At 36.8% G+C, this 25,483-nt stretch overlaps 1 protein-coding gene across 16 annotated transcripts in view; it reads right to left on the reverse strand.

Annotated features, from left to right (window-relative positions):
- THOC2 (THO complex subunit 2) overlaps positions 1 to 25,483 on the reverse strand; it is a 112,264-nt gene that overhangs the window by 71,196 nt on the left and 15,585 nt on the right. For all 16 annotated transcript variants that reach the window (XR_008289854.1, XR_008289855.1, XR_008289856.1 and 13 more), the window contains exons 3-8: positions 21,010 to 21,101; positions 17,871 to 17,922; positions 13,815 to 13,885; positions 12,823 to 12,944; positions 12,131 to 12,264; positions 1,730 to 1,896 (exon numbers count right to left, since the gene is read on the reverse strand). Coding sequence is in view for 13 of the 16 variants with exons in the window: in XM_053201624.1 (XP_053057599.1) it covers positions 1,730 to 1,896; positions 12,131 to 12,264; positions 12,823 to 12,944; positions 13,815 to 13,885; positions 17,871 to 17,922; positions 21,010 to 21,101 (638 nt within the window). In the remaining 3 variants the exon portion in view is untranslated. The remainder of the gene's footprint in view (positions 1 to 1,729; positions 1,897 to 12,130; positions 12,265 to 12,822; positions 12,945 to 13,814; positions 13,886 to 17,870; positions 17,923 to 21,009; positions 21,102 to 25,483) is intronic.

A 25,483-nucleotide genomic window follows, 5' to 3' on the forward strand; every position in this document is an offset into this window, starting at 1 on the left:
TAAGATGTGATGAATACTTCAACTTCTCTTCCCCTGTACTAAGAGTGGACTCCTTGGTTGCTGGTAGGAACAGGAAAAGCTGCCATCGCTAGTTTTTGGACAAACGTGAAGTACTCCAGCCTAGAAACCCTGCCATGTGTCTTGTTTGGTATCAAAATGTTACATGAAGTTCTGATCTGATTTCTCTTCTGGAGCATCCCAGAGAACAGAAAATGCAAGATAAGCAGAGGCATTAAGTGGTGTTATCTTTTGAGAATCCTAAAAGAAATGTGAATTTGAGCTCCAGACGACAGGAATAGATACTCTTTACCAGAGTATCATCATTGCCTAGCAAAGCAACAGCACATCATAAACACCCCATAAATGAGTATTTCTTGACTGAATATCATAGGCAGGTAGACAAATTAGCAAAGCTATACCAAAAGGACAATAAAGGCCTTATTGTGTTAAAATCTTCCATGCTATCGTGAGCACTAGCTTACTAAAAACACAGATCACTCATTTACAATCAGTGAGCATTTACTGTAGGCTAAGCAGTCAATTAATCCAGAGAAATTAGTAAAAGAAAGACCCTGCCCTAAATAGCTCACAGTCTGGCAAAGGACACAGATATAGTTTATGCTAATATAACCTGCTAAGTGCTAGAAATCTGTGTCAAGTTTTAGGAGAAGAGATTAAGAAGTAACTAATTCCGCATGGGTGAAGTGCCAGCCAAGACTTTACAGAGCAAGTAGCACTTGATCGTAAAGAATAAATAGGAGTCCTCAAGATGAAGAAAAGACAGGTGAGATGGATAAGAATAGTTTTCTAGTTATAAGGAACTGCATGTAAATAAGGGTCTATACATAGCAACATCTATACCTAAGTTCAGGAAATGGCTACTAATTTAATATGACTAGAATATCAGATTTGAGGGGGGGGAAACACTAAAGATAAGGCTGGAAAGATAGAATAGGGCCAGATTGCGAAGAGCCTTTTCTGCCACATTTAGAAGTTTGAATTTTATCCTACAGACAAAGGTTTTTGAGCAGTGTGTCAATTCAATCTCTTTTAGAACGTAACAGTAGTAATAACATGAAAGAAAGACTTAAAGAGAAATAATCAGAGGCACAGACTTGCTAGATAACTATTACAGTGGTTTAGGTGAAAAATGATGTAAAACATGCATTAAAAAATTCCCATGGTCATTGTCTATACAACAGAATTCTAAACCCTTGACAATCTAAAGTGTGCCTACCTTTCCAACTTTACTTCCTGTTTCTTCTTTTCTCTCCCTGCATATTACAATCCAGCCACATCAGACTATGTATCATTTCTTCAATCTGTCATATAGGTTCATACTGCCACATCTTCACTCACACTATTTGTTACTTCTGAACAGACAACTTCAACAAACTCCTATTCATCTTTCAAGGACCAGGTTTAAAAAGGGTTATATCTATAAAGTCTTCTCTGGTTCCATCTCCCCCAAAGCAAAAATTTATCATGCTTTCCTCTAGGCTTTCACATCACACCAATCATACTACTAATATAGTACTTAGCACAAGGCATTGTTAGTTATCCATTTATCTACCACCTCTGCTAGAATGGCTGAGCTAAAACCAATTTACAAATGTTAAGTTGCAAATATAAAACCATGAGATTAATCTCTCTATATATATACATATATCTGTGTACACACACACACACACACACACACACACACACACACACACACACATTTTTTTACCTGGTAAAACTTGAATTTGAACCCAAGAATATGACACAGTGTTTGCGGTTCACACATACTCATGTAAGATTCTAATAAAGATATAAAGAAGTCATCATGTTCTGGCCTGCATTCAAACACTTCTAAAATGACATCCAAAACTCTATTGGGATCCAGATTAAAGCATCCTGCAACAGATGAGATATACACAAATTCAAAAGTGATTATACATCATTTCTAATAAAGCCATTAGCTTTCAGGGACAACTTACATAAAAAGACAATATGTTTTTAAGAACAACTTCTTTTATAAGTTTGCTTCCCCTGCACCAGAGGAAAATCTTTATAATTTTTAAGATGATCAAGTCTACTGCCCACATTTTACAGATGAGAAATAGGACTTGCCCAGGATTACAAAGTGGGTTAATAAAAGAACTGGGGCTGGAGCCCAGGACCTGTGACACTAAGTAAACTTTCTTCTATACCACACTGTCTCAGTTCTTGATTACTCAGGCTAGTGAAAAAGATCCACATTTTTAATTCTCAGGATAATATGACAATCAACGTATTTACAAGTTAGGCAACTAAAGGTTTTTCTTTAATGTTTTATGCAGAAGCACCTGGAATGTTGGTAAATAGTTAAAAGCTCAGGTTCATATATGTAGAATATCATTTTTAGAATCATTTCTTAGTTCATCTTACATATACAACAAAACTACAAAATATAACTGTACCACTGATTTATATCTGTGGTTTCTGGCAGCATTCTAAAGAGAAAACAGGTATACTACTGATACTGAAGACATGAGAGAATACCAAGGGGTTGGGGACATAACAAAAGAGTATAGATAACACAAGCAAAGAGAGGAGGAAAACAGACAATGTAGGTAGCCAAGGAAAGCAAAACAAGCACTGAATAGATGCCGATGGCTACTTATCCTTGCTAATCTCTTAGGGTAAGCTAACAAGGGCCGATGGACACAGATTTAAAAGACATTCCTATCAGCCACCCTATTCTTTTTTTTTTTTTAATTTTTAATGTTTATTTATTTTTGAGACAGAGACAGAGCTTGAGCGGGGGAGGGGCAGCGAGGGGGAGACACAGAATCTGAAGCAGGCTCCGGGCTCCGAGCTGTCAGCACAGAGCCCGACGCGGTGCTCGAACTCACACTCCTCGAGATCATGACCTGAGCCGAAGTCGGACACCCAACCAACTGAACCACCCAGGTGCCCCTCAGCCATCCTATTCGTGATACATTATTAATTTCACTTGCATTCGGCTTCACTTGTTACCAAAATTACATTACAGTGCAGTCATATCATATGTGTACTTAATTTATGAGAATGCAAACATTTACACACAACAAAAAAGAGACAAATAAATTTAAAAAAAAATTTTTTAACATTTATTGAGAGACAGAGAGAGAAGAGCATGAGCGGGGAAGGGGCAGAGACAGAGACAGACAAGACAGAATCCGAAGCAGGCTCCAGGCTCCGAGATGTCAGCAGAGAGCCTGATGCCAGGCTCTAACCCATGAACTGTGAGATCATGACCTGAGCCGAAGTCGGATGCTCAACCGACTGAGCTACCCAGGTGCCCCAAAGAGACAAATAAATTTAAACAATACAGCAGATTATACCCACCATTCCTCTCAATAAAATGAATGCCTATGACCCAGAGTGAGCATGAGATATCAATCTGTTCTTCCCTCAATGTATATCAATTCCCACAGGCCTTGTACATCAAGCTGAATGGAATTCTAGAATTTTAAATTACATGTTTCATTAGACGTAGCTCCTAAATGCAAGCTAGCCACTTCATTGGGGCAAGCAAATAAATACTGATTTCTTCTAATGCTGGAGGAAGGAAAAAAAACAACTGTTGAACTTGGAAATGTTAGTTCTGAACACAGTGTGTTATACATGAGTTAAGAGATTTTTTTCAAAGAAAATTCTTATATAGCCTATTTTATAAGAGAGTTTGAGTTACTTCTATTAACTCCACACTTATCTTTAATACTATAAAACTAATATATGATTCATAGCATCTTAGCAATCACTTACGAAACCAAACTCTCCAAATATAAAAAGTGTTTTGTTTTATTGTTTTGTTTTGTTTTTTTTATAAAATCCAAAGAAAACATATTCTTCTATTTCTCATACTAAGGGGAAAAAAGACTAACAAAGGATCATGTCTTACTGAAAAGAGCTCCAGATTCTCATAAATTCTCCAAAGAAATATTTACCTGAAGGTCTGAGAAGAAAACTTCTAAATATTTTTGCCTCTCCCTATACCCCCAAAAGGTATGGCTTACGAATGTAAAAGTGACTCCAAAATACCAAATGGAATTTTTTTTTTATAATTTGAGAGAGAGAGAGATAGCAAGAGCGAGCATTTGGAGAAGAGGGGCAGAGCAAGAGAGGTAGAGAATCTTAAGCAGGCTCTATGCTCAGCATGGAGCCCAACACAAGGCTTGATCCCACGACCCTGGTATCATGACCCAAGCCGAAATCAAGAGTCAGACACTCAACCTACTGAGCCACCCAGGCACCTAGCAAATGGAATTTTTAAAAGCAGCTGGTGGAAATATAAAATGTAAAATGGTACACCTACTTTGTAAAACTACCAGGTCCCTCAAAAGTTAAACTGGTAACTACCCTATGACCCAGCCATCTCATTCCTAGGTATATACCCAAGAGAAATAAATGTCTATGTTCATACAAAGACTGTACACAAGAACTGATAGCAGCTTTATTTGTAATAGTACACTCTCAAGTGTATCAACATATAAATGGAAAAACTGTAGTTCAGTATAACTGTAGTATGTAAGGGGGAATAATTACTTAGCAATAATAAGAACTAATAATACAAGCAACAACATGGATGAATCACAAAATAATTATGCTGCATAAAATAAGCCAGACCAAAAAAGAATACTCACTGTATGATTCCATTTATAAAAGAATTCTAGAAAACGCAAACTAAACTACAGTGACAGAAAACAGATCAGTGGTTACCTGGAGAAGAGGAAACACAGTGAAGGAGGATGAAATACAAAGGTGCAAGACAAAATTGGGGGGTGGGGGGGCAGGAGGTGGCAGAAATGTGCATTATCTAGATTGCAGTGATGTTTTCACAGATGTATACATACATTATAACTCAAATTGTATGCCTGAAATATGCAGTTTATTTATGTCAAATATGCCTGAATAGAGCTGAAAAAAAAAAATGCCTCCAACCTGCTCTAACACTGACAATAAAGATTATGAAAGCAAGACCTAGCAAATTCTCCAGCTTTATAACTGCTCTTAACTTACTAAACATAAAATCCAATCACTAAATAAAAATACTCTATCAGAGATGAAAAAAAGATATATTAAATATAATTTTGATAAAATTGTGGGTTTGTAATTACCTCTTAAGCTACATACACAAAACCTGTGAAATAAGGACTAGAACAGCAACATGTTACATAGAAATGTTTTGTTTCATTAACATTGCAAAAGTTGAGACCTTCAGCATGCTAGTGTGAACCACCCTCATGTCTTTTTTAACAGTATTACTGCATCAAGGCTATTCTATCAGTGACCTGCACTGTGAGCTACCAATTTCTTTCTAGGTGCAATTTAAGGTAGTAATCTAAAAGAAAAGCTATGTACTTCTATTTATAACAGATATCAACCTTTGCATCTTTCACAAAAGAAAAACTGGTTTTTGAGTTTTCTATTAAGTGTCTCAGGTGTCATAAATTAGTCCAACCAATTAGAATGACTTTTGCTCCATAAGATGTTACAAGTAACCAAACCCAGGATTTAGAAAATGATTTTTAAAGCCTTAAAGATTTGCTAAGTAACAGTTAAGCTATTTCACATAGAATAAGATTCTAGTAATAATTAGTAAGCTTAGAATGTCCAAAATAATTTTTTTTTCTAATGGCAGCTGTGGTAGAACATAGGCACTCTTGTGCTCAACCATCTTAGAAAGGCTTTTTTGTCTAGCCCAAGCATCAACAGTCATGTGCTCTTGAAAGAGAGCAGAAGCCTAGCTCCCTACCTTGATCACGAGCTACATTAGGGATATATACACACATATAATGCCTTTATGGCTTTCAAGGAACAAACGGAACCATACTGGAAAGGAGCAAGTAGAAAAATAAGTGACAGATCTGGAATGTACTCATTCCTTCATTTAAATAAATATTAAATAACTACCTGCTATGTGCCAGGTGCTTGTGATATGGAGATCAATAAAAGGCCTAAAAGAGTTCACACCTTTTGGATGACAGGCCTTTGAAGCAATGCACTGAAAAGTAACTCAAGTTTCCCCCGAAAGACAGACAAGATAACTAGTATATTAGAGCAAGTGATTGCAACTAGAGTAAAAAAAAAATAGTGATTAAACTGACAATGCCTGTTTTAGCAGTGGGCCAAATTGAGATTACTGACAGAAAAAAAAAAAAATCCCAAGGTAATATTGTAAACAAGACTGGGAGAGATGTCCAGCCTGTACATTTCAGACAAGAAGACTGAAAGATAGCTTCGATCATCATGTTCTGAACAGAAACGACCTTATGAGACAGAGAAAAACCATGCTGTGAACAGAAGGACATGATCTGGCATCTATAATGACTTCAGAAACAGGCCAGGTCTGAATGCTCGTGCCCCACCTCCCAAATTCATATGTGGAAATTCTAATCCCCAATATGATGGTATTTGGGAGATGAGGTCTTTGAGAGGTGATTAGGTCATGAGAGCAGAGCTCTCATGAATGAGAGTAATGCCCTTAAAAAAGAGAAGTCCCCTACCTCTTGTACCATGTGAGGATGCAGCAAGAAGTCAGCAGTCTGCAACCTGGAGGAGGCCTTCACCAAGAACCCAACCATGCTGGCACCCTGATCTTGGATTTCCAGCCTCCAGAGCTGGGAGAAATACATTTTTGTTGTTCAGAAGCCACCCAGTCTGTGGTAATTTGTTATAGCAGTCCAAACGGACTAAAACAAGCTAATAAAAACCTATGCTGGACTATTTCTAAGAAGTAGTAGTATTTGCAAAAAACTGCACATCTGAAGGAAAGAACCAGAGAACCAAGATGCAGAGAAACGTACCTAACAAAAGTATAATTGTAAGAAAAAAAAAAAAAGTATGTTTAAAAAAAAAAAAACAGTATGCTTGAGAACAGCAACTGCCGTCTTCTTTGTCACAGTGGAAAAAACAACTTCTTTGTAATTAGCATAATACTAAAGAAACTTCAATAAAGCAAAAACATAGGTAAAGGAAGCAGTCAACTGGCTTCCCTTTCAAAGGGACACAGAGAGCTGACACAAAGATAAGATGCCTCTAGGCTGAATGGCCCTTATATCCAGATCGGTCCAATCAAACACTTGTAGTTGGTCCAATACAATTATTTTATTGGTCCAATAAAATACTAAGTACGTATATACTTAGTACACTAAAGTACACTCAAGAAAAATTAGTCAAAGGGGTTAAATGTCCCACAATTGCCCAAGAATCATTTGGCCTGGAGTCTTACTTGGTTTTTAATGGCCCTCTGGTCACTTGCCAAGTAACCAAGAGGACTTGTGGGACTGAAGGTGCAGAGGCCCCCCCCCCAGGCTTCCCCACCCCCAGCAAAATCTACAGCCTTGGACACAAGACAACAAACGAAGGTCCCAAGGCTTGGTGAAGAGGGTTCTGCTTTTGGGTGAGAAGGAAAGGGTTAGAGTCTAAGCCAAACAGATCCTGGACCACTAAACCCAAAATCGGGAAGAACCATTTGCACTCCCTAAAACTAAACTCCAGTTAGCCTGCCCCAAAACTAATTTTTAGCCAGAACTCTTGATTTAGAGCAGAAATCAGCATACTGCGGCCCGTGGGTCAAATACAGTCGGTCTCTATAAATAAAGTTGTACTAGAACACATTTATTTACATATTGTCTATGGCTGCTTTCACACTACAATAGCAGAGTTGAATAGTTGCAACAGAGTTGAACAGGGCAACATATGGCCCACAAAGCAAGCAAATATTTACTATTTTACCTTTTATAGAAGTTTGCTGACCCCTAATTTAGAAGAAAGAAAAAGAGTACCCAGCTATTACTTTTATTTAAAGGGCATTCAGAAAAGTAGAGTGCCTATAGTTTGGTTCAACAAAGGAGTCCATCTCTGATATCTTTCCTTGAATTTCTATAAGATTTTTTAAAAATACTTTTATATTTATTTTGAGAGAAAGCAAGCAGGGGAGAGGTGGGGAGAGGGAATCCCAAGCAGGCTCTGCACCATCAGCACAGAGCTCGATGTGGGGCTTGAACCCACGAACTTTGAGATCATGACCTGAGCCAAAACCAACAGTCAGACGCTTAATGGACTGAGCCACCCAGGTGACCTCTAAAAGATGCTTTTTGCCATCTGGATGCAGGGTTCATTTGCGTGGGGTCTATGACTTGGTAGCTGAAGAGCCTACTAATTGCTATCCATTCCATTTCATAAGTTTTTAAAATTTAGTGTCAGACTTGAGATCACAACCATCAGGTGGACTCAATGATTCTGCTTCTTTGCTTACTCATGAAGTAAACAGCCACTGTCTCCCAGGATATAAAACACTGTTTATTTTGTTTAGGATATACACATTTTAATGTGCCAGAATCTTTTAGGGAACAAATGACTAGGTTTTAATTAAAGTATGATAAATAAGGAGTTCTTCTGATCAGACCAAGTGTCCTGAAATTTAAGCGCATTTAAATGCATACCTCTCAAACTAGGCATCAGTTCTGCCAATGGTTAGTGAAGGAAATCAGACCTGAGATAGTTTTGTAAGAGGTGTTATGTCCAGATTGCTCCTATAGAGAAATCAATGGGAATAAACAAGGGAAAACTCATCCAAAGATGCCATGAAAAATAAGATACTGTGTCAGTGAACAGCTTTGGCCAGATGAGACAAGGCCTGCGTGGAGTCTGCATTGAGGGGAAATCCAATAAATTTTTAACACTGAAAGAATACTCATTGGAACTGGAGTCTTAACCTCAATTTTCACGTCGATGAAAAACTCCTTTCTCAGACAATGGGGAGGAGGATGGACTCAGCTACCCAGAGAGAAACCCTGAGTCAGGGAGTTGAGTTTACTAAAATTCTCCATGTCAAAGAAGAGAGGTGAAGAAATCACTGTAAACTCTATGAGAAAGAGAGAAAGATGCACGTATTTTTCAGCAAGTATTTATTTGGCACCTACACACTAGGCACTGAGGTTAGAGATACTAACCAAACAAGACCACTGCTTTCGTGGAGCTTGCACTCCCATGGGGGTAGAAAATAAAATTCATGTCATATTATATGGTGATAGTGCTCAGAAGGAAAACTAGTAAATGAAAGGGAGTGTTGAGGGAGGTGGCCAGGGAAGGCGATACTGAGGAGATAACATGTGAGTGCTTCTGGTCTAATGTGCTTGGGGGTACAGCTGATAGACCAGAATAGGGGTTTAGCCCAAGAAATCAAATTGTTTATATTCATGGAAAATCCATATATATCGTGAGCTTGTAGTTGTGACTACCACATTGTTCTTCAGAGACAGTAACATAACCTATTCCGTATGAGAGCAAAGTTCAAGATAAGACAGTAGTGTTTATTTTCCCAGTTAGATAAAAGCATACCTTCAAGAAAATCCTTCTGTGAAATGTTCCTAAAATAGCAAAGGACTAAAAAGGTATAAACCCACAAGGACAAAACTTAAAAGAAACAAGGATAGACAAGAATGTCAACAGGGGCACCTGGAAGACTCCGTCAGTCAGGAGTCTAGGTGTCCAATTCTTGATTTGGGCCCAGATCATGATCTAACGGTTGTTAAGATCACTCCTGAGATCCATGCCCAGCATGGAACCTGCTTAACATTCTCTCTCTCCTTCTCCCTCTGCCCCCTCCCCGATGTGCACACTTGGGCAGGCGTGGTCTCCCTCTCAAAAAAAAAAAAAAAAAGTCAACAACAGATAAAATACAAACAACTGAGGAGCTTACATAGCACAATGAAAAATTTTTAAGTTTATTTATTTGAGAGAGATAACCGGAGGTGGGGGAGGAGTTAGGGGGCAGAGGCTCTGAAGCAGGCTCTGTGCTAACAGAGACCCTGAAGTGGGGCTCGAACTCATGAACCTCAAGATCATGACCTGAGCCAAAGTCAAGACACTTAACTGACTGAACTACCTAGGCGCCCCATAGCACAAAAATTTTTATGTGAGAAATATCATCTTAAAAGAGTACATGGCAAGATGTAAGGAAAGACAAACCTAATGGAGAGCAATACTGCCAAGCATCTGAAACTAGATCAAAATGCTACAAGAAAAATGTAGAGCCTATCCTGAAAAGAATAGAAAGGAAACCCTGTAGGAGGATTTTTAAGAATGGTCACTGCCACACAGATCAGCAAGAGCCCTGCAGGCATGGGCTACCAGTCTTGGTGGTAAATTAACAGGAGAAAGTAGCAAAGAGAGTAAATCAGCTGCCAGAACTAGACTCACTTCAAAGGGGGTAGGGGAATGTGTGAAATATGTGATAGGCATTAAGGAGTGCACTTGTGATGAGCACTGGGTGTTGTACAGAAGTGTTGTATATTTACACCTGAAACTAATATTACACTGTATGTTAACTAAAGGTTAAATTTAAAATAAAAGCTCCTGGGGCGCCTGGGTGGCTCAGCTGGTTGAGCATCCGACTCTTGATTTCGGCTCAGGTCACGATCTCACAGTCCGTGAGTTCAAGCCCGGTGTTGGGCTTGGCACTATGCAGAGCCTGCTTGGGATTCTCTCTCTCCCCCTCTCTCTGCCCCTTCCTTGCTCTCTCTCAAAATAAATAAACATTTTAATGTAAATAAATAAAATAGGGGCACCTGCGTGGCTCAGTCGGTTGAGCATCCGACTTCGGCTTAGGTCATGATCTCATAGTTCATGGGTTCAAGCCCCACATCAGGCTCTGTGCTGACAGGTCGGAGCCTGGAGCCTGCTTCAGATACTGTATCTCCCTCTCTTTCTAGCCCTCTCCCACTCACACTCTGTCTCTCTCTCTCTTTCAAAAATTAATAAACGTTAAAAAAAATTTTTAATAAATAAATAAAATAAAAACTTCTTACATGCTATACCTGCTGATCACCAAAAGCCTAAGCTAAAAACAAAGATAACTATAGTAAATCTAGCTTTGTCTGGGACCCTACATATAGAATGGAGGAAGGGGATAAGGATTGGGACACTTCCTCTCTCTTTCTTAGTCATACATGAATTTCAAAAGCAAAGAAAAAACTGAGAAGTCGAGCATAAACATCCCTTAAAATATAATCAGTGAAGCAGGGAACAGGGCTTCTCCAACAGGTCTCAAAATCTAAGACATCTAGGTGCTGTGAAATCTTCCTTAAGATAGCACACACCTAAAAAATAAGCAAAAACTCTTTCCATTCAGAAAAATAAGGATTACCCTACTTTTCTACCATTCACTCCTCCTTTGTATAGAAGCCAATGATTTCCTCCACTCAATGCAAAAAAAAAGGGTAATGCTAAAGAAATTCTCTATTTAAAAGGTAGGGAGAATAACACTTCCCTATCTTTTACAACATCTGCTGCACTTAGCAGGCTGTTGTAAAGACAAAATAAGGTTTGTATCAAAGTCCCTCATAAAGATATTTTTTAAATCAAGTTCAAAAGAACTAAATATCTCCGTGTTTCAAGAGTTCAATAAAGATTTTATTAAAGTTTCACATTTGCTTATTTTTTGCCTATAAAATTACTGAAAAATACTTAAAAATTAAAGCTAGAAATACTAGAGAGAGCAGAAACTAATACCAACACAGAGGTAACTGTCACAAAAAGATTTCTCATAAATACCATCCCAAATTTTTTTTAAGTAGGCTTCATGTCCAGCACAGAGCCCACCATGGCACTTAAACTCACGACCCTGAGATTGAGACCCGAGCTGAGAACGAGTCAGGCGCTAGGGATGCCTGGGTGGCTCAGGTGGTTAAGCGTTGGACTCTTGATATCAGCTCAAGTCAGGATCTCACGGTTCATGAGTTCAAGCCCCAAGTTGGGCTCTGCACTGTCAGGGCAGAGCCTGCTTGGGATTCTCTCTCCCTCTCTCCCTGTCCCCCACCCCAGCATACATGCATGCACGCGTGTGCACTCTCTCTCAAAATACTCAAAATAAATAAACTTTAAAAAAATTCTTCAATTAAGAAAAAACAGATGCTTAACCAACTGAGCCACCCAGGCACCCCAATATCATCCCAAATTTTGTTAGTATTGATAAAATCTTAAAAGTACAAGCTAGACACTTCTCTCTTAATTTAAAAAAAGAAACCTATAGGGAACACACTCACTTTCTCTTTATGGATATTCTCCAACAGTTAAAAAAAACTTAGTAACACATACTGTATATAGATATTTATCTTACCTATTAAAGATTTGATATTTTCTAAGATTAAATCACTAGTAATATTTCCAGATAAATCTTGCCCCAATTCAGCAATCAGCTTGGCATAACCTTCATTCTCTTCTCTTAACAAATTGAATTTTTGCTGCTTATAACTGAAATTAGATAAACATCATTAAGGGGGATAAAATTAATTCAATTAAAAATTACTGTATTCTTCTCATTGAATTTTCTTATCTCTCTTATTTACAACAATCGTAAGAATGGTTGTTCAAAGTTTACTTCTTCATGTAGCTTTTAAAATAAAAATTAACAGTGGCTCACAAGAGACACCCCAATGTTAATCACACAGGGAAAACCAGTAACACAAAGAAAGAATACTGCTAATCTCAAGGAACAATAACATACCACTATTTCCATCACTAAGATGTACTAGAGTGTATCCATAGTTGTAAATTATCTTATTGATAATAATAAAAGCACTATTATTTTAACTTCTCATATGGAGAAAAATTAACATTGGTTTCATACAGGTAAAGTTCACTGCTGACTCAATAATCATAGGCTATTTTTAAAAGGGAAAAAACACAATACATGCTAACAGCAACAAAAAAAACCTTCAAACTGCCTTTAGAAACTTCTAGTATTCAAAATGAGAACTAAGAAAACATACTCAGATACTTGATCTGCAACATAAAGATACATGTACTTACAAGAGCTTTGTCTTGATTTTAACTGACTTTTGATTGAACTGCTGTGATTGTTTAATAAGCCCTAATGATTCCAATGTTTCTGGATCCAGGCGTTCCTTTAGAACTGTGTCTGAAACTAAATACTGTATTAAAAAATATTAAAGGCCATTTATTCCTTAGCATTCCAATGCATATGCAATCTTAATGTATTCAAAATAATTTTTCCCAAACAAGAATATTAAAAATCACATTAAACATATATCAACAACTTTTAATTTATAAAAAAAAAATCTTGGAACTTCAATTTAACAAAAAGGATGACTCCCCAAATACTGAAATATGTGACATATAGCTCTTTTAAAAACTCACTAAAAAATTACATGCGTGCTGTACACAGCCTACAAGTAAGAACTACAGATGAAATTCTGATTAAAGTTGAGTCTGTCAACTGAATTTTTCTTTAAGATTAATACAGCACTTCAGCCTTCTTTAGTTTCTACTGTTTAAGTCAAATTCTAGTACAGCAAAGACAAGGACACTCTTCCAGGTCTGAGTAATAGCATTTCTCCTCAGTTCTAAATTTATGAACACAAAATGGTTTACTAGACAATGATTATGACAAGTTCTTGAATTTATTATTTTTAAACTACCTCCATTCTTTTTCTCCTTGCCTAATAGTTTATGAAAAACTGTTCAGTTTAAAAGCTGTCCACATCATTTCTACTCACTTGATAGATGCTTACCTTTTTCCTTATTTAGAACTTTCTAGGTCATGAATGTGACCAAAAGTTTAAAATATACAGATTGTTTAAGTGCTATGAAGCATCCATATTTCATAGAAATAATCAGCATGTCTAATTTTACAAAGCATTCGATTTCAAAATCCAAATCTCACCTTATAATGAATGAATAGCCAAGTGAGTGTCACTATCCTCCTCCATTAACATGATTAACTATGATTACAATTGTTCAACGTAAAAATCTAGAAAGGAAAGTATTTTTTTATAACTTACCAAACATGCTAATACCAATTGTGTAAAATAGTCTCTCTTGCTTTTTTCTTCTAAACAATTTGTCTCAATATCTATAATGATGGAAGAAAAAAAGACAAAAGTTTGATTTTTCTAGACTCTCTACAGCACTATAATAGGATACTTATTTTCTTTAAAACTAATTTTTAAACCCCTCTTTCTGAATTTGGAAAAAAATGTGTAAATATAGTAAGCATGAGCTGTCCTTCATATGCATATGAATGCTTAGGATTAATTTCTCCTCATGCTGGAGACTGACCCTGGGACCAATGGCATACCCATAAAACGGTAAGTTGATTACACAGGAACTACATGCTATGGCACTAGAAGCAACAAAACTTCGAAAAATTAATGTTCTCAAAAATGGAAATATTCAAGCAAATTTTAAATGACCACACATCAGAGATACTAAAGAACGATTGTTCCTTAGGTGGAAAGTTGGACTGGGTGAGAACAAAGATCCCTTCTAACACTAAAGATCCTCTTACTTGTGAAGATCAAACCCTTGACTCTGGCCACCTTGGTACCATGTACCACATTCTAACCAAGCTACCTGGCCATCAACTCTATGAAGAGACAGTATTAAAAGAATATTTTTAACATCTTATTTTGAATTACAATTCTGGTCAGCAAATAAAAATTTATTCATGATTTTTATTTTCTTCCTACTGAAATATTTAAAAACTGAGACCCGAGTTTCAGTAAATTATTCAGAAAATTTGTCAATTTTATGATGTAGGAAATAAAACAATTAGCTTTTAATGCCAAGCATCAAAAAAAAAAAAAAAATTCAAGGAGGATTGACAGGATTACAAGGTTGATCTCAGGATTATTGCTTTAACTCAACTCATAATTTAGAAGAGGCACCAATTTTAGAGATGTAATAAAATTGTCTTCTAAGGGTTCTACAGTTCTATCCAGATGTCCTACCACTGCTTTGCTTCAGTTTACTTTCTATTGCCATCACTGAGAATCAAAAGAGAAAGGAATTTATCATCAAGCATATCCATTTTCCTGGCCCTTCTCCCCTTTCCCTTCTTCGACAATGCCATTTCCCAATATCCTGGCCACTGTAGCTAAGCACATGGTTAGCTCAAGTGTATTAAGAGAATTTCAGGGTGTAATTTATACAACGTAACTAATACAATCTCATCCTCTCAATAAGACTTTTAATACATGTGGATCTCATCAATCCCTTCCAGGGACTCCTAGCTGCTTCCCTGTTGTCTGGTCTTCTGGTCCCTCCTCAACCTAGAACTTCAAGAATATTAATCTTGAGGGGTCAGGACTAAACTGGACCCATTCTTTTAACCAACATCTATCTACCAAGGCCCAAAAGTCCCTAAGATCTATCCGAAAAGTCCCTAAGATCAGAGCACCTGGGTAGCAGGTTCATTCTCTTCAAGCCAAGTCTGCTCTCCTCTTAGCTACGTGACCTGATCAAAATACCTCTGCTGATCCACCTCAACAATCAACACAGGACTCTATTATCACAAGTATGTATGCCTTCCCTGTTTTCTTTATTCTTTTTGTCCTAACTTATGAAACTATTCTAATAAATTTATTCATTATCTTTGACTCATCAACCTTGAGTCAGTACTTGGTAAATTCTCTTTAATTTCCCCTATGATTTTACTAAAAAGCCCTCAGCCATTTCCAACTCTAGGCCCCAGGATCACCAACCACCCAATCCAGCTCAGAGATCCCATCAGTGCATCAAGTTACTTCAGACTTCCCCTTCCAGGTTAATATAGCTCTCAGGTTCCCTCATCCTTACATAATTAGTCTTTTAAAGAAGTTGCTATCTTAACCAGGAAAGTACAGCACTGATTTCTCTTATAACTGTTAAAATATTAGAAAGATAAAATGATGTAGTAAAAAGATTATGGTCTCTGGAATCAAAAACACCCAAGTTCAAACTCTGCCTTACTGGCTAAATAAAAGGCCTTGAAAAATCCCTTCTCTGAGCTTCAATTTTCTGATCTGTAAACCTACCTTACAGAAGTTGCTGTGAGGATTAAAATGAAATTAAATGCGTAACATAATACTTAGAACATAAAAGGTGCTCCAAAAATGGCATCTACGTTATTACCGTTATCACTATCTTACAGGTAGCTTCCATTCTTACTCCTATTCCCCTAGTTTGGTCTAGGGTCATCCTTGGATCTTTTTTTTTTCTGCTAAGGGTAGGGATGGGTGAGTGAGGGAACAGGTGAGTGAAATTCTCTAAGTTTGCCATTCTAATCTTGCTTGTAAAAATTGATAGGCTAGGGGCGCCTGGGTGGCTCAGTTGGTTAAGCGTCCAACTTCGGCTCAGGTCATGATCTCACGGTTCGTGGGTTCGAGCCCCGTGTCGGGCTCTGTGCTGACAGCTCAGATTCTGTGCTGACAGCTCAGACAGTTCAGATTCTGTGTCCCCCTCTCTCTCTGCTCCTCCCCGACTCAGGTTCTATTTCTCTGTCTCTCAAAAGTAAATAAACACTAAAAAAAAAAAAAAAAATTGATAGGCTAAAAGAAATTTCCCAAGAGAAACCAAACAATCCTCATAAATTCATGTGATCAGTAAAAAGCAATGACTTGTAACAATAATTCATATTACTAAATAACTATGAAAGGAAAATATATCCTAATAGAATAAACCAATAAAGAAATTATTAGAACTTACTAGTAAGCTAACCTATGATCACCCAAAGAAAGACATAAAATATACTCCTGACACTATCAAGGAACAACAGCTTCCACAAAATGTTACCTACAAATCACTTTCAGTCCTACAAATTTATAGTAAAAAGCATTTTTTTAATTTTTTAAACTTGTCTCACGCTGTATTTATATGTAACATAATGTAATACCTTTACTGCCTGCTTTAAAAATTCAGCTTAAGAGGTTTTTTTGTTGTCGCTGGCATAAATCAATTCAATAGACAGTATGAACATATACTTTATGATCCAAACCAGGACAGTTTTAAGACTGAAATAAGGCACTATTAATTATGCCATGGAAAACAAGACAAAGTGGGACATATGGTCACCCTATCAGTGGTTTGCTCTTTTATCACTCACAGTCCACATACATTTTGACCTGTTCCTGACATTACTGCTGTTATGAAATCTTAAATATCCTGAAGGATCAAGCACCAGGCATTTAGATTTGTTGAGATCAAATTCCCAGATTCTCAGTAAGACATTTAAGTAACCTATCTATTCTAGGAATTAAGATTAATGAGCTAAATTAATTCACTCCAGCTTGACAAACTCTCAGAGGATATCTTATTTTAAAGTGAATACTATCATGTCTGCTAAAGGTTTCTATTAGATCAAAGTTCTAGAAAGCATAATACTGATGGAGAAAACTGTGCTCAAAGTTATTTTAATTCAAATCTAAAATTAGAGAAATAAACTTATAATATATATTATTTTTTAAATCCATGCTTCCCATGGAGAGACACTACCTTTTGTTCTAAGTCAAAGAAATATTTCTTTTCCATTTTGCATAAATTCTTATTTATTCTGGAGAGAGAAACTGCTATTTCCAAAGCTGGTTTCTCATCCTCAAAACAAAAGTACTTTTAATTACTTTGGCTCTTCTTGCTCTTTCTAAAATTAAGAAGAATCAAAAGAGTATATATAATAGCAAAGTAAATATCTCTTGAGTGTCCTAAGTTTGGGATTCTCAAATTCATTGATAACCTGAAGTGAAGATTAATCCTGTGGTTACTAAAATATGAATAATTCAGACTAAATGAACTTCAGAAAACTTTTTTTTTACTTGAAATGACTTAATTTAGCTCAATTTTATATAAACATACATTCCAAAAAACTCCCAACTATTTGAATTATAAACTAAAACCATCTAAAGTTAGTTTATAAACAGTGATTATACTCACATTTGACTTACTACACCACATTCTCTATAAAAGTAAAATAATACAATCTAGATTTGTAGAAACATTTGTTTGAAAGAAAGCATTTTATTTAACACAGTATATTAATTTACCAAACAGCACTTTTACAGGTGAAATAAAGGCTTAATACCTACCTAATATGCAGAATACATCAGCAAGAATGGAGGGCATATCCTCACGAAATTCCTAATTATAAAAATATAATTATTCACAGTAAATACATGAATAGCATACCAGCAAGTATGGCTTCAGAACAACACTCTTCAGTAAAACTTAAAACCTAACAAAACCCCAACACCACTATGGTGACAAATAATAAAATTCTTCAAGTTTCATAATACAGAGAAAACAGAAAGAGGGAGACAACACTTGGAAAAAAAATGTTTAAATGTCTACAGCGTAATAACTTCATAAAAAACAGAAACCTAAGCAAGCACTTCAGGAAATATTAAAGAGCACAAATGAGTGACATTTTTCCAAAGAAATTCATGTTAGAAACCACTGGAATTTGGAGTACCTTATACCTACCTAAATCAAGACTGTTAAAAATGGTACATTTTTCATCTACAACTTTAAACGTTGTGCTCATGCCTGAATTAACACTGATCTAAGCGAAAGTCCTAGTAGTATCAGAACAGAAATCTAAAAAATACAAAAACAATTACAAGCTGTCGTTCCAGAACTCAAGATTCTCTGAAGATGAAAATAATACCAAAAATCTATCTTTATTTTCTTTATGCACTGATGTTTGTAGCCTTTGAAAAAACCCAAAATTCTCCCCTCATTTCTGGATGAAAATTTCAACATTTATTCTAGATTTGTCTCCTGACTTTAGTAAGGATCATAGTTCAATCATTGCAATTAGTTTGCTAGCACTACAGCAACCCTTAAACTAGCCTTTTTCAGATACCAAAGGAAAAAAATATGATTCTAACGAAAAAACTGGCAGCTGTAAGAGACACGCAAGATATGCCTCCATGGCTAAGAAGATATGGGGCAGTGAGATACAAGACTATGAGAAAGCCATGGCAAAGATCCAGCTGCAAAAGTATATAGAAGGACTCAAAGGAAAGGGGAAGCTAAGTAAGAACAAAATACATATTAAATATATTTCAGGGCACCTGGGTTGCTCAGTGGGTTGGGCGTCCGACTTTGGCTCAGGTCATGATCTCACGATTTGTGAGTTTGAGCCCTGTGTCGGGCTCTGTGCTGACAGCTCAGAGCCTGGAGCCTGCTTCGGATTCTGTGTCTCCTTCTCTCTCTGCCCCGCCCATGCTGACGCTCTGTTTCTGTCTCTCTCTCTCTCCCTCTACCAAAAATAAATAAACATCAAAAAAACTTTTTTTAATCCATTTGAACTATTCATTTTCAAAAAATGGGAAAAAGTATTAGAATCAAATCCATAAATACACTAAACTCTATACCAGTGGCCAATTTACAGAAGTAAATAACCTTAATTGCATACCAGACTTCAGTCTCAAAAGTTTAAGGGCTATGAACTTTCACTAAGTCTACTTGAATGCAAGTACTCAGGCTACTTAAAGACCAGAAATGAGGGAGCCAGACCAGAGTGTTCAACATGGAATATTAGTTGTTGAAGATACAGACTACTCCAATAGGAATTAATACTGCTGTAGTCAAATAGATACAGTTTAGGGATAAAAGAGAAACTCATACTGGGCCTCTACTGTATGTAGGTGGAAAAAATCCCACAGCTAAACATAGAAGTTCCTTAAGACTATCCTTGAAAAGCACAAAAAGCATACAAAGGAGATTACCTATCCTAACAGCAAAAGGCTACAGAAGCTTAAAACAACACAGGGGAAATTCATACTGGTATCAAGAAGCTCCAGGTCTTACCTCACTGGAACTGATTATGAAAGCTCTTCTCAACTGGGTAAGTAATTTATTTATACAAGGTTAAAACCAAGCCTAATAATAACAGAATAATACACTGCACTTAAGTGAAGAAACTTAACTACTGGTTTATAATAATTAACACCCTTAACAATTTGAAAGCTCATCATACAATTCAAATACCAAACACCCATGAAAAGTATCTGGTCTGAATCTAACTTAAATTCTCTAATAAATGAAAGAGTGAAATAATAATCATGTTAAAAAGGTTAGAAAAAAAATCTAGTTATTCATATTTTCTAACACAGCAAACACATGAAAATTGGCATCAAGTGAGCATTAGTTAGAACTATGTAGGGGCGCCTGGGTGGCTCAGTCGGTTGAGCGTCCGACTCCGGCTCAGGTCATGATCTTGCGGTCTGTGAGTTCAAGCCCCGCGTCGGGCTCCGTGCCACCAGCTCAGGCCTGGAGCATGTTTCAGATTCTGTGTCTCCCTCTCTCTCTGACCCTCCCCCATTCATACTCTGTCTCTATCTCAAAAAAATGAATGAACATTAAGAAAAAAAAAAAGAACTATGCAACCTCAATGTAAAATAATTTAGGGGTGCCCGGGTGGCTCAGTAACCGACTCTTGATTTCAGCTCAGGTCACAATCTTCCAGTCGTGAGATCAAGCCCCTCATCAGCTCCAAGCTGGGCATGAAGCCTGCTTAAGATATTCCTCCCTCTCTCTCTCTCTCTCTCTCTTCTCCCTCCCCCTCCCACCCCTCCCCACATTCGATCTCTCTCTAAAAATAATTTTAATCCTCAAGTTTTAAAAATATATTTAATATCTAAACATAACCACAAACAAAAGAAAATGCTTTGCTATGCTATATTGGGAGAAAAATATTCTAGCCAAATTATTTTTATAGTAGCATTTTTAATTAGGTATACCTTGATTTCATTATAATGCAGGATTTTTTTCTTTTTTGCCCTCCCAGCTAACCTAACATTTTCTGCTGTACTCACAACGAGACAAAAAGATTAAAATATCTTTAGTTCCGCCTAGCAACAACGGCTTACCAATACTGCCTTAAAACATTACTATAATTTTGAATAAAATGAAATGCAAGTTTTACACTTTAGAGATCTTTGTATCAAAAGCAAAATACGTGGGGCGCCTGGGTGGCTCAGTCAGTTAAGCGTCCGACTTTGGCTCAGGTCATCATCTCACAGTCCATGAGTTCCAGCCCCACGTCGGGCTCTATGCTGACAGCTCAGAGCCTGGAGCCTGCTTTAGATTCTGTGTCCCTCTCTCGTTCTGCCCTTCCCCCGCTCGTGCTCTGTCTCCCAAGAATAAACGTTAAAAAAAAATTTTTTTTAAAACAAATATGTAATAATTATTAAAATAGAAAACATATGTATATATACTTACACTAATGTCATTAAGAACATTAGATGCCTGTTCATGCTTTAGATTTCCTTTAATGACATGGTATGATAACTCATAAAGAGCTTGCTGGAAATCTGTTGAACATAAAAGAAGGAATGTGAGAACACAATCTCTCGAACATAAAAGACCCTCTGAGGGAAGACTTCTATATTTCCTACTTCTCAGAATTATAAGTATCAATAATGATGAGAAAATACACTTTTGATGCTTTTCTCTAGCATGTTTTTTTCCTTTTACTTTCACAAAAACACAATACTAAAAGTAGAAAAAAGTTAACCTGGACTCCACTACAGTAACTACTGCTTTAAACATTTCCTTCCCATCTTTTTCTACATGTCTACATATTTTACATATTTGCATCCACAGTGCACATCATGTGGTATTCTGATTCCCCCATAAACACTTTTTAAAGTATTTTCTCATGCTACCAAAGTCTCCAAAATTATTTTTAAGGACAGCATTGAACTCCAGCAAGTGGATATAAACTAAATTAACCATTTATTTCACCAGCAAATTTCACAGATTTTTCTAAATATATTCAGATTATAGGCAATTCAATCTCAGGGCAACAGGTAAAGAATAATAGTTAATATAAAATTAAGTTCTATCCATATCCTACTGTCAGAGAAATTTCTACCCAAATCTAGATCTTTTCTCCTCTATTTTCATCAGAATTCAAACTTAAATAATTACATATGTACATACATAAAATGGCAGTCTAACGAGAACTGTCAACCACAAGTAGTCTCATTTGCTATTACCATAGCCTCCTTTCCTGGAGGAGGAATTTGGGGGTCAGGGGGAGTTAGTGGTCAGGTGAATACCTCTAACCATATTTTTCTTTAGTCCTATACACTGAAAACTTTACCTCCTTTCTCCCATTCAAAGTAGAAAAACAGGGGCATCTGGATGGCTCAGTCGGTTAAGCATCCGACTTTTGGTTTCACCTCAGGTCATGATCTCCCGGTCTGTGGGTTCGAGCCCCGCATCAGGCTCCATGCTGACAGTGTGGAGAATGCTCGGGATTCTCTCCCTCTCCGCCCTCCCCCCGCCCCTCCTGCATGTGCACGTGCACACTCTCTCTCAAAATAAACAAACTTTTTTAAAAAGTAGAAAAACAATTGTATAGTGACAAATGGTAACTATGCTTGTGGTGAGAATAGCATAATGTATAGAGTCAGAGTTGTTGAATGACTATGTTGTACACCTGAAATTAATGTAACATTATGTGTCAACTACAAAAATTAAAAAAAGTAAAAAACAAGAAGCTCTAAAAAACAGTTGTAAAGTAAAGTCAATTTATAATCCCCTTTTGAAGGGAATCAAAAATCTTTCAGGGCAAAATAGCAAGTAAACCATCAAATATTTAAAAATCTTCTCCCTTGGTTTTTACTAGTCACAAAAAAGGAAGAGTATAGAAATCAAAACTTATATCGATACCTCTTTAAACAACTTTATTTATTTGCAATTTTATTAATTTATAATTATTTTACAATGAAATCAATTTGTCCATTATTTGCTAAAGAAATATAGCCAGAGTATCCCAATTCCTTATGAAGAATTCATTATTAAACATGGTCGAGCACCTTTTTCATAAATATGCCTTCATTATACTTATGATAAACTATACAAAAGCCAAAATGCAAAGGAAAAAATTTCTATTTGTTAGTATGGTAGAAATACGAGGTCAATTTCATGCTTTCAATTTCCAATAAAATGCTTTTGTAACAAATAATATTCATTTAAAGTTATCCAGAGGCACTTGGGTATACATGTTGGGTATAGAGATTACTTAAAAATAAAATCTTGGGAGCCTGGGTGGCTCAGTAACTTAAGCATCCGACTTCGGCTCAGGTTATGATCTCACAGTTCAGCTCAGGTCATGATCTCACAGTTCGGAGTTCGAGCCCCACGCCAGGCTCTGTGCTGACTGCTCGGACCCTGGAGCCTGCTTTGGATTCTGTATCTCCTGGTCTCTCTGCCCCTCCCCCGCTCGTGTGCACGTGCACTCTCTCTCCAAAATAATAAACATTAAAAAATTTAGTAATAATAAAATAAATAATAGAGTCTTTAAAAAAAAAAGGTACAGGCAGGGGCACCCAGTTGGCTCAGCTGGTGGAGCATGCAACTCTTGATCTTGGGGTTGTGAGTTCATGCCCCACGATGGGTGTAGAGATTACTTAAAAATAAAATCTGGGTGGCTCAGTCGGTTAAGTGTCCGACCTAGGCTCAGGTCATGATCTCATAGTTCATGGGTTCAAGCCCCTCATAGGGCTCTGTGCTGACAGCTTGGAGCCTGAAGCCTGGCTTGGGATTCTGTCTCCCTCTCCCTCTGCCCCTCCCCTGCTCGCGCTGTCTCTCTCAGTCTCTCAAAAATAAATAAATGTTAAGAAAAAAAATTTTTAATAAAAAAATCTTTTAAAAAATTCAAAATAAAAAAAGTTATTCAAATAACTTAAAAAACAAAAAAGCGGTCACTCTTAGAAGGACAAGTTGAGCATCATAAACTAAATTCCCAGAAGAATATGGGTTCATTAGGGGCTGAGGGAATACTAATCTTATTCAGAGAAGGAGATTAGAGAACATATAGCCCAGGTCATTTTGCTGACATCAAGTGACATAAAACAATCACAATGTCATCCACAAAATAGCGAAGACAGTCCTCAATTCACATGTTTTTAAATACCCATTGAAGTGGTTAGGAAAGTCTATCGTATTTTAGCCAGAGAAACAAGAAGCAGTAGTGTAAGATTACCAAGGCTAACCCCACAAAATCCTGTAAATTCTATACTAACGTTGAAAACCATTACATTTACAATGCGGAGGAAAACCTAACAAACATTATTATACACAAAAATAAAGATTTTATCCTAACGCCAACATTTCAGAAAAAGCAGGGTTTTTTTTTTTTTTAAGTTTATTTACTTATTTCTTTAGTATTCTCTGCGCCCAACGTGGGGCTCGAATTCACGACCTGGCGATCAAGAACCACATGCTCTTCCGACTGAGCCAGCCAGGTACCCCTTAGAAAATTAGTTTTAAGGATAGCCAAAAGTAAAGGGGATGTCTAGAGATTCTTAGATATTCTCTGTGGGATTTAGAACACTGAAGACGCTAGTTCTTGGTTCTGTCAGGACGATTCATGTTTATCAGCCATCATTACAATATCATTATACTAGGGGGAAGGGACTTACAAAAAGGAGTAGTCGTCTGTGCAAGGGAAACTGCCTCCCTTAAATTCAAAGGAAGGGCAGAAAGGGAAAGGGCTGAGGGAACACCACCCAAACGCAATCCCCCTGACAGATTAAATGAAATTCTGAAGAAATAACATTCAGTTAGTTTCCTGCATAGACTACCAACTGAGGCCTTTAGACCAAAACCTGATTGGTGGCAGAGACTGGCCAAAGAATGTACATATTGAGGAAGCATGCAAGGGCAGGTGAAAGAGAGCACTGGCAATTCAGCCAATGAGGCCACACTCATAACTGTTTTTGGTTTCATATGTGAATCAGAACAACGGTACAAATTAACAATAATCTGATATTTATTAAAGATCCATACAGTCCCATTTAAAACTGAAGAGTAATCATTCTGTGTTACACTATTTATAGTTTTTCTGAGAATTCTTTCTCTTATTCTACCCACATAAGATTTTAATCATAAACAAGACAGACGTTAACTGAGAAGTTATAAACTTGTTTTAAACATAGGGAAGCCTGGGTGGCTCAGTCGGTTAGGCATCTGACTCTTGATCTTGGCTCGGGTCATGATCTCACAGTTCATGAGTTCGAGCCCCACAGTGGGCTCTGTGCTGAGGGCGTGAAACCTGCTTTGGGATTCTGTCTCTCCTTCTCTCTGCCCCTCACCCGCTTGTTCGTTCTCTCTCTCTCTCTCTCTCTGTCTCTCTCAAAATAAATAAACAAACCTAAAAAAAACATAAGGAAGAAAAAAAGTTAAGTACCCAAGTGCTTTTAGAAAGGAATTTTTTTTTTTTTTTACTTTCTTACATTTCTGGCAGTCAACTAATTTATTCAAAAGAAAAGGCATTATAGCAACCTCAGAAATCTTTATAAATGATCATGCAACTTTATAAGCAGGATAAATTGGAAAATAAGTGGGGATGTGGGCTAGGAATGTTAAGTGTTAAAATAGGTCTTACCCAAATGACAGGAAAAGCAATGGCTAATTCATTTGTTTAAAAAAATGCTTTCCACTAGCAAAATACAAGCATTCTTTAAAAAATATACACTCTCATATTAAGATAATATTTAATTTTTGATAAAACAAAAATAAATCTATAAACATGGCTTTTGTCTTTTCACAGACATAATTTATATAACTATAATTAATTTTATTCAATCATTCTTTATTTAAAATAAATTATTGATTATAAATTATTTTTTCCAGATTGAAAAAATGTTACAGGTTCTACCCTCAGTGAAAGCTACATATGAAA

This window comes from Acinonyx jubatus, chromosome X (genome assembly GCF_027475565.1).
Source record: "Acinonyx jubatus isolate Ajub_Pintada_27869175 chromosome X, VMU_Ajub_asm_v1.0, whole genome shotgun sequence".
Lineage (NCBI taxonomy): Eukaryota > Metazoa > Chordata > Mammalia > Carnivora > Felidae > Acinonyx > Acinonyx jubatus.